Source organism: Oncorhynchus tshawytscha, linkage group LG03 (assembly GCF_018296145.1).
Source record: "Oncorhynchus tshawytscha isolate Ot180627B linkage group LG03, Otsh_v2.0, whole genome shotgun sequence".
Lineage (NCBI taxonomy): Eukaryota > Metazoa > Chordata > Actinopteri > Salmoniformes > Salmonidae > Oncorhynchus > Oncorhynchus tshawytscha.
The window spans coordinates 25,971,113-25,981,112 of NC_056431.1; the positions used below are offsets into that span (position 1 = coordinate 25,971,113).

Here is a 10,000-nt window from a genome sequence, read left to right on the forward strand (position 1 = left end):
TGTACTTTCTTGGGTGCCCTGAAGCCTTCTTCACAACAATTGATCCGCTCTTCTTGAAGTTCTTGATGATCCGATAAATGGTTGATTTAGGTGCAATCTTACTGGCAGCAATATCCTTGCCTGTGAAGCCCTTTTTGTGCAAAGCAATGATGACGGCACGTGTTTCCTTGCAGGTGACCATGGTTGACAGAGGAAGAACAATGATTCCAAGCACCACCCTCCTTTTGAAGCTTCCAGTCTGTTATTCGAACTCAATCAGCATGACAGAGTAATCTCCAGCCTTGTCCTCGTCAACACTCACACCTGTGTTAATGAGAGAATCACTGACATGATGTCACCTAGTCCTTTTGTGGCAGGGCTGAAATGCAGTGGAAATGTTTTTGGGGGAATTCAGTTCATTTGCATGGCAAAGAGGGACTTGGCAATTAATTGCAATTCAACAACCAACACCTTCGAAAAGGAAAGTCTCCCCTTTCCATATTCGTAACATATTAGGTTCGGTCTGGACAGTCAGTTTTGTGAGAAGACCTCTTTGAAATGAGGACCAAACAACCAACACCGTTTTAAACATCTGTTATACTGGGTATGGACCATCACCTGGGTCCTGTTCAGTAGAGGAAACATTTTGAAGTAATAAAAGAGGATGTACATTCTGAACTGGACAAAACGTTTTGTTGTCTGTTGTGAAACGTTTTGCTGTCTGTTGCGAAGCGAGAGAGAGAGAGAGAGAGAGAGAGAGAGAGAGAGAGAGAGAGAGAGAGAGAGAGAGAGAGAGAGAGAGAGAGAGAGAGAGAGAGAGAGAGAGAGAGAGAGAGAGAGAGAGAGAGAGAGAGAGAGAGAGAGAGAGAGAGAGAGAGAGAGAGAGAGAGAGAGAGAGAGAGAGAGAGATGAAAAAGAAAAGACAGGGACACAGACAGAGAGACAGAGAGAGAAGTAGAGAGAGAGACAGAGACAGAGACAGAGAGAGAGAGAGATCAGGCTGTTAATGACAGAGCCAGATGCAGGGAGAGAGGAGAGGCACACTGCGTGGTAAAAAACCCGCTGGAGTGATCAGCTCAGCCCCATCTGGAAGGCATCGGACAGAAATGAAGTTGTACAAAACCATCCCATTGATAATAAAGCTAATTTTTATGGCTCTGACAAGTATGTAATTATGTTCAGCGGTGCTTTTCAGATTTTATCACAGTCAATAAACCACACTGGCAATTTCTGTCCCATTTGACATATTTACATGGATACATTTGATAGGAGGAATTAGTTAACTGTGAGAGCCTTGATGGATATACACTAGTGATCTGTGACTTTTCCCTCCGCTTTCATCTGTTAATGAACACTCTCTCTCTCTCTGTGTGTTGATGATGTTGTCCCTACTCCTTCTTCCTCTGTTGACTCTGTAATGTTGTCCACCCCCCCCCCTCATTCCCGCCCCCTACAGGAGAAAAGTCCTTCCTGTGCGATCTCTGTGGTTTTGCGGGTGGCACGCGACACGCCCTCACCAAGCATCGCCGGCAACACACAGGTGAGCCACACGACGCTAGAGCTGCACACATCCAGCATCTGACATACACACACAGACACACACACACACACACACACAGTCTGACATGTTGCTGTCAGTGATAGACATGTGTAGCAGTATGGATGACTGAATCTGAGACATTTTTAATTTAGGTTATCATTTCACCATGTCATTCTATTTCTTAGGAAAATTGCATTTTTCAGATATGCCGTCAATAACAAGTGCTTTTTGGAAATTGGGAAAGTGAAACAAATCCTGTTAACCGTTCGTCTGGCAGGCGCCCAAGGATCAAGCATCCCGTTATAAATATTCATTTAGATATTCATAATTTTGATTTCTTTTGCTGTCGCATTTTGACAGTCATTTGCATTTACCCAACACTCTTACTTTTTGTCCTCTCTTGTCAAGTTTCAATTCCAATAAATACATCTTGGCAACCTATTGTCGGACACACTGTCCAGACTACAGGTGTCATCAGTCAATGTCTCTTTTTCAGATCAGGCCTGGGTTCAAATAGGATTTGAAGTCCTTTCAAATGCTTTAGATGACTGGGTCTCAACTAGTTTTGCCTCGGGACCCAAATTGAACCCAGGTTGTCTCAGTTGCGACCCAATATTCACATCGCGGAAAAGAATCGCCAAAATACAATATCTGTAAAACAATTTTTTTTATGCTATGTTGTTAGTAAATGTAGCAAATGTATGACAAGGGAAACAACATTCCCTGTTCTTTCATTGACAATAATAACAATTCTCCCATATTCTTGATGAAGAATGTTCATAAATTCACTGGTTTGAGACCACAAAATCAACCAATAATTACGCTGCTAATGGCTCTATGTTGAAAATACTGTGATCGAAGAAAAACATTTCAGAGATTCAATTACATCAACAAAGACAATGGTTCATTATAAAGTTCTACACACTTTCTACCTGGCTTAAGTTCAGAGTGGAGTTTTTTCCCCTCATAAAGAATATATATTTGTTTGTTGCTCAGACACCCGCTGACAATCGCTGCTTTAGGTGGCCTTGATTGAGCTTTCCTGGCACAATTGAATTATTGGAATAGTCGCAGAATTGCTCAAAACTTATTTGAACGATTTCAACCACTTTCCCACTAGCACTGACTTTGCTAATAACGATTTTGTTTAGGGGCTATGATTGTGATATGTTGTTGTCTCATCTAGCCATGTTACGATGCATGGACTAATGTAAGTCGCTCTGGACAAGAGCGTCTGCTAAATGATTCATATGTTAAACGTAAATGCCTGTGTTAGACTGAGATTCCACTTGAGATGGACAGTGATTCTGTATTTCTCTCTGTCCGTCTTCCTGTCCGCCCTTCCCTCATCGTCCCTGTCTGTCTCTCTGTCCGTCTTCCTGTCCGCCCTTCCCTCATCGTCCCTGTCTGTCTTCCTGTCCGCCCTTCCCTCATCGTCCCTGTCTGTCTCTCTGTCCGCCCTTCCCTCATCGTCCCTGTCTGTCTCTCTGTCCGTCTTCCTGTCCGCCCTTCCCTCATCGTCCCTGTCTGTCTTCCTGTCCGCCCTTCCCTCATCGTCCCTGTCTGTCTCTCTGTCTGTCTTCCTGTCCGCCCATCCCTCATCGTCCCTGTCTGTCTCTCTGTCTGTCTTCCTGTCCGCCCTTCCCTCATCGTCCCTGTCTGTCTTCCTGTCCGCCCTTCCCTCATCGTCCCTGTCTGTCTCTCTGTCTGTCTTCCTGTCCGCCCTTCCCTCATCGTCCCTGTCTGTCTCTCTGTCTGTCTTCCTGTCCGCCCTTCCCTCATCGTCCCTGTCTGTCTTCCTGTCCGCCCTTCCCTCATCGTCCCTGTCTGTCTTCCTGTCCGCCCTTCCCTCATCGTCCCTGTCTGTCTCTCTGTCTGTCTTCCTGTCCGCCCTTCCCTCATCGTCCATGTCTGTCTTCCTGTCCGCCCTTCCCTCATCGTCCCTGTCTGTCTCTCTGTCTGTCCCCCCAGGAGAACGGCCATTCAAGTGTCAGCTGTGCGGCTTCGCCTCCACCACCCAGTCCCACTTGACCCGCCACAAGCGCGTGCACACAGGGGAGAAGCCCTACCGATGCCCCTGGTGCGACTACAGGTACCGGCTCATTGGGCTCGCCCACGCATGGATGGACAGATGGCAGGGGTTGATGGGCAGGAGGACTGTGGGTTTAATCACACACGCACGCACACACACACACAGGTCGGATCTCCCACAGGCTTCATCATCACATCACTCTGCAATCATCAGCAGGCTACAGCCACCAGCCGCTGGCAGGTCTCTGTCATTAAAACACCATCACAGACCATCAGTAATTACACAGGAAATTGTCGGTGAAATTGGGAAAACTTTTGGCAACGTTGCACTCCTCCATCTCGCTTTCTCTTCCTCTTCTTCGTCCTCTTCCTCCCCCTCTCAGGTGTGGTGGAAGTGTGAAAGGAAGGCTCCCGGCGTCAGTTTTAGAGGAACTAAAATGACATGGACAGGCTGTTTGTTGTGGTTGGCTCTATAAGGATATGCAAGGCTGTTGGGATTGGGAATGTATTATTCAGATACTAAAATAAAAGTGAGATGTTCCAATCTCGGGTTAATATCTTTAGGAACATCAGAGGGAGAAATACCCCCCCCCCCAAAGCTCAATATCCTTAAACATTAACGGGACCACAATACCAATTGCTATTCTTTGTTCTTTAACATAATTCAGAAACACTCTACCACGGTGAAGCTTGTCTTCTGTAGGAAGGCAATGGTTTAGCATGTGAGGTGTTAGATCTTATTTATACGCATTTTACACTCAATTCACATCCTGTTTATCAAGGGAAGGGTAGTATTTGACGTTTAAAAGCACTTTGGGGAGGCGACAGAGGGAACCGGATCAACTGCTCCTCTAGCTGATACCAAATGATCGTTACAGATTGTGGCAAATGAAACGGCAAATTAGAAGACCAATTAACATTTTTGTTTTGGCCCCTGTGGGTACGGAGGGCAGAGGGAGGGGCTGGAGAGGGTAGCAGCTCGCAACCCCTGCTGGGCTCCTCGTGTGTGTCGGAGGAATTGAACATGGACACCAGGTAGTCACGAGGGGCCTAACTCTGTGCTCCGAATCTTCCACCCTGGATACATTTGTAAACCTCCAATGTCTCAATGACTTCAATGACTTCACACAAATAAGGATGTGCTAGTCAAGACACTGTCAACATTTGAGCGTGAACAGGATATCTCATGATATATAGAATTTGATATACCATTATAACGCTTGCAACTTGTAATTATATTATGTTTATAATTATATCGTAATACATTTACTATACTGGACAAAAAATATAAACGCAACATGCAAAAATAAAAAAAATGCTACTGAGTGACAGTTCATAAAAGGAAATCTGTCATTTGAAATAAATTCATTAGGCTCTAATGTATGGATTTTACATGACTAGGCAGGGGCGCAGAGATGGGTGGGCCTCGGAGGGCGTAGGCCCACCGACTGGGGAGCCAGGCCCAGCCAATTAGAATGAGTTTTTCCCAAAAAATAAATTTATTACAGACATAAATATCAGTTGTGTGAGAACTGCACAGTGGCCTTTTATTGTCCCCAGCGCAAGGTACACCTATGTAATAATCATGCTGTTAAATCAGCTTCTTGATATGCCACACCTGTCAGGGCAAAGGAGAAATGCCCACTAACAGGGATGTAAAGAAATTTGTGCACAACATTTGAGAGAAATACGCTTTTTGTGTGTATGGATAATTTCAGGGAACTTTGATTTCGGCTTATGAAACCAACATGTTGTGTTTATATTTTTGTTCAGTATATATTGTTTAATCTTATATTGGTATAAAATAGTAGATGTGTCGCTGACATCTATGAAATCCTCAATGCAAATTCTTTACCTTATCCTCAAATGAATGTGAAATATAACTTTTTGTATTGTATTATTGAAAGTTCAAACAATTATGTTTGGAAGATGAAGGTAATTACTGTCAGATATGATTAGCAATCATATTTCAAAGGGATAACTGGGCGGCAGGGTAGCCTAGTGGTTAGAGTGTTGGACTAGTAACCGAAAGGTTGCAAGTTCAAATCCCAGAGCCGACTAGGTACAAATCTGTCGTTCTGCCCCTGAACAGGCAGTTAACCCACTGTTCCTAGGCCGTCGTTGAAAATAAGAATTTGTTCTTAACTGACTTGCCTAGTTAAATAAAGGTAAAATAAAAAAATATACATTCTCAAAGGCTATATACAGTATACCTCATTTTGCAGGCCAAAACCTCATACCACATTATGACTATTGTTCTCAATGAATAGACACTCATTATAGCTACTAAGGCATCATGACTGGCATAATTGATATCCTCCCTTTAACTCTTTAGATCAGCATCCTCTGTATGCACGTTTTCAATCTGCCTGCCTGCGAAAAGAGCTACTTTGAGCTAATTCGAGGTAGCGCTAACTTTCGAGGCCCGCCGCACGGCTGGCGGTGGGAGTCGCGGGGCCAGGTGACCCTGTGAAGTGTTGGGAGAGGCGGAGAGCATGGCGTGGATGAGCGTTAATGATGTCTAGGCCGTCTCTTTGCCGTCGCAGATGCCTACCGCCATTCTTGAAACACAAAGACGCACATTTTAAATCCACCGCTAACGAACAGCCTCAATTACTAGCCTCATTACCAAATGCAGTCGTCGACGAAGAAGATATGGAAATGTTTTAGAAAAAGAATAAAAAGACGGAGCGAATCACGACGATATCTCGGCAGCGGGGTTGATTCCCATGTCGCTGCTCACGGACGTGGAGAGAGTTGAAAGGCGGCCGTTGGACTAATTAATATTGGCCATCGTCGGAGGACTGTGTGGGCCTTTCTTTTAGCCTGACACCTGCTGACTCCTAAACGCACACGATGTTGTTTTAATATGGCAATTACGCCATTACCATATCTGAGAGATAGAAGCGCTCCCCCGGGATCCCACCCTCACACTGTTCTTTAGAACCGTTTCATATCTGACTCTGAATGGATGCATTTATTCCACTGGCCTGGAATAAGAAATCAGTTCATTTGTCTTGAATATAAATGATATTATGTTTTTTTTTTTTTGTTAACGATTTATGATTATTCTTATTATTTTCCTGACGGTGAACGAGGACCTCTCTATCTGAATGGAAGTTTTGAAATAACTTTTAAGTGGCCGAGGAAAATTCTGAATTGAAAATGTCGGATAGTTACTTGCTGGGTGGTATTTATTGCTCCTGTTTGTGTGCGTTACTCACTGTAGGCCGGCCATACGCCATGATTTGTCAAGTGACTGAAAATGCTATATACTTCATTTGCGATGTTGATGTTAATTCGGTTGTGGAGTCTCGGTCTGTAAAAAGGAGGAGGCCTATCCTGTATGGGTTTTAGCATTAGGTGGAGGGTAGTTACATCCCTGTGGGCAATCCTCATCCACTGTCCCAGGGTCTTAATGGAGCGGTTACTGCACTGAGTACAGATAGACACGTCTACAGCGAAAGGCACGGTGAAAAAGAGCTTGTCCCATTCCTGGACCTCTAAGGAGAACACCTCACATTTGACCCTACCCGACGCAACTGGCTTCATGGAGGGACGTTTTCACCATTCACCAGCAGGTGTTTTGATGTGTTTATGTGTAAAACACAGAAAGGGGCGGGTCCTCTGCATAGTATATTATGAAGTCCCGGGAGGGGGGGCAGGACTGCTAAGACCCTTGATGGAGGGAGGTGTCTCGGCAAAAGTGAAAACAAATTCTACCCTTGCCTGGCGTGAGCTATGGTACCCGTGAGCCTTTATTGTCCCAGCCAAGGTGATAAGGGAGAAGGGATTGCATATTATGCTGTCCGGGAATGTCAGCCCGAGACCAAGCACGAGTGCCTCATCCATCACGCATGATGGTGTGTGTGTGTGTGTGTGTGTGTGTGTGTGCGCGTGTGTGCGTGCGAATGAAAGTGCCGCGTCTCCTGCACTGCACATGGTTACATAATGTGGTAACCGTTGTATCTGTTGATTGGGGTTATGTCGGTGTGTGTTACTTTTACTTGAGCTCCGTTTTGAAAATCCTCAGCGCCCAGAATCACGTCCAGTAGCTGGCCGGTGGATACCAGATTTGGGTCAGGGTTCCGAGATTACAAACACGGTAGACTTCGTCGAAATACGGTGTAAAAATGTCGTTTTTAACTTTCACCGTGTTGCAGGAGTTTCATACTCCTAGAGTGGAACGTCTGCAACATGCAAGAGGTACCAAGGGCTGTGTGAAAACGACAACAGTGCATCCACAGCATGTAAATGTATCTCACAAATTGTAGAATTGTTTATCATTGTTTACCACTTTGCCCCCCCCCCCTTTTTGGATTGTGTGTATTGCGTCGTCACAGGGGCTTTAAGAGTCTCTCCAAATATGTAAACTCCTTAAACATGCTCCCTCAGCACCACCACTAAATTGTTTGCGTTCAATCCACTTGATTCATGTTGTTAGTGTCAATAGAACAAAACCAAAGCGTCAGTACAGGAAACCTTCCAAGGGGAGCATCCTCGATCGTTTGGGGGATTTTCTTCTTCTCCTTCCTGTCTTTTTTTTACTCTTCGTTTGATCTTTTTATCTTCTAATTGAATCAACTGTTCCTCCTTTTTTAATCGTTGTCTGTTCATCTCCCAACAGATCCAACTGTGCGGAGAACATCCGAAAGCACATCCTGCACACGGGGAAGCACGAGGGAGTGAAGATGTACAACTGCCCCAAGTGTGACTACGGCACCAACGGCCCCATGGACTTCAGGAACCATCTGAAGGAGCATCACCCCGACATCGAGAACCCTGACCTGGCCTACCTGCATGCAGGTAGGAGTACCCCTATCTACACACAGGTAGTAGTACCCCTATCTACACACAGGTAGGAGTACCCCTATCTACACACAGGTAGTAGTACCCCTATCTACACACAGGTAGGAGTACCCCTATCTACACACAGGTAGGAGTACCCCTATCTACACACAGGTAGGAGTACCCCTATCTACACACAGGTAGGAGTACCCCTATCTACACACAGGCAGGAGTACCCCTATCTACACACAGGCAGGAGTACCCCTATCTACACACAGGCAGGAGTACCCCTATCTACACACAGGCAGGAGTACTCCTATCTACACACAGGCAGGAGTACCCCTATCTACACACAGGCAGGAGTACCCCTATCTACACACAGGCAGGAGTACCCCTATCTACACACAGGCAGGAGTACCCCTATCTACACACAGGCAGGAGTACCCCTATCTACACACAGGCAGGAGTACTCCTATCTACACACAGGCAGGAGTACCCCTATCTACACACAGGCCTGCGAGTGAACATACAAACAAACAAACAAACAAACACATACTGATCTTCCTTGCTCTGGGTAACAGCTCCCCTGACACCTCTCTCTCTACCTCTCTCTCTCTCTCTCTCTCAGGGGAGGGGTATCATGTGTGTGTAGATGGTAGGTAGAGAAAGCTGCTGTATTTGGTGATGCCTGTAAAGCCACTGACAGCCAGTGCTGGATGTAATAATACAGTGCCCTGCCAATCACTCCTCCTTCTTCCCTCCACCTCCTCCTTCTCCTCCTCTGCCTCCTGTTGCTCCTCCTCCACCCTCCTCCTCCTCCTCTACCCCCTCCTCCTCCTCCTCCTCTACTCCCTCCTCCTCTACCCCTCCTCCTCCTCTACTCCCTCCTCCTCGTCCTCTACCCCCTCCTCCTCCTCCTCCTCCTCCCTCCTCCTCCTCCTCCTCCTCCTCTACCCCCTCCTCCTCCTCCACCCTCCTCCTCCTCTACCCCCTCCTCCTCAACCCTCCTCCTCCTCTACCCCCTCCTCCTAATCCCCTCCTCTACCCCTCCTCTTCTACCCCCTCCACCCTTCTCCTCCACCCTCCTCCTCCTCCTCTACCCCCTCCTCCTCCACCCTCCTCCTCCTTCTCTACCCCTTCCTCCTCTACCCCCTCCACCTCATCCACTCTCCTCCTCCTCCTCCTCTAACCCCCCCCTCCTCCTCCAGAACAAATCTGTTCGTCCTCTATTGGATCTATCTTTTGTGTTGAGTGTTCTTCCTGTGTCCTTGAAGGCCCCAAATCCAATCTAGAGAGTTGAATGTCCTTCTCTGGAACCCGAAAGGACACCTTTTATCCTGTTATCCCTCTGACCTGGTGCCCTCTGGATAGTAAAGCATGTGGGTAGCTAGCCGCTCCAGTCCAAGCCTGCGTCCCAAATGGTGCCCTGTTCCCTATTTCCTGCACTCCTTTTGACCAGGGTCCATAAGGGCTCTGGTCAAAAACAGTGCCCGGGACACAGACCAGGACAGACGTTGGCCAGGAGAGGATACCATTACTGGGGTGAGGAACATGGCCATAGAGCATGGAGAAGGAAACACTGTGGCTTTATTTCTTTAGTTTCTATGGAGACAGGATGGATCTGTGTTCTGTCCCTGTGTGCTGAATCTGCTGACTGTTCAC

At 46.5% G+C, this 10,000-nt stretch overlaps 1 protein-coding gene across 1 annotated transcript in view; it reads left to right on the forward strand.

Annotated features, from left to right (window-relative positions):
* LOC112246562 (zinc finger protein 407-like) overlaps positions 1-10,000 on the forward strand; it is a 179,201-nt gene that overhangs the window by 119,900 nt on the left and 49,301 nt on the right. Inside the window, exons 6-8 of the mRNA XM_042313230.1 lie at positions 1,436-1,519; positions 3,491-3,611; positions 8,178-8,356. Coding sequence (XP_042169164.1) covers positions 1,436-1,519; positions 3,491-3,611; positions 8,178-8,356 — 384 coding nt within the window. The remainder of the gene's footprint in view (positions 1-1,435; positions 1,520-3,490; positions 3,612-8,177; positions 8,357-10,000) is intronic.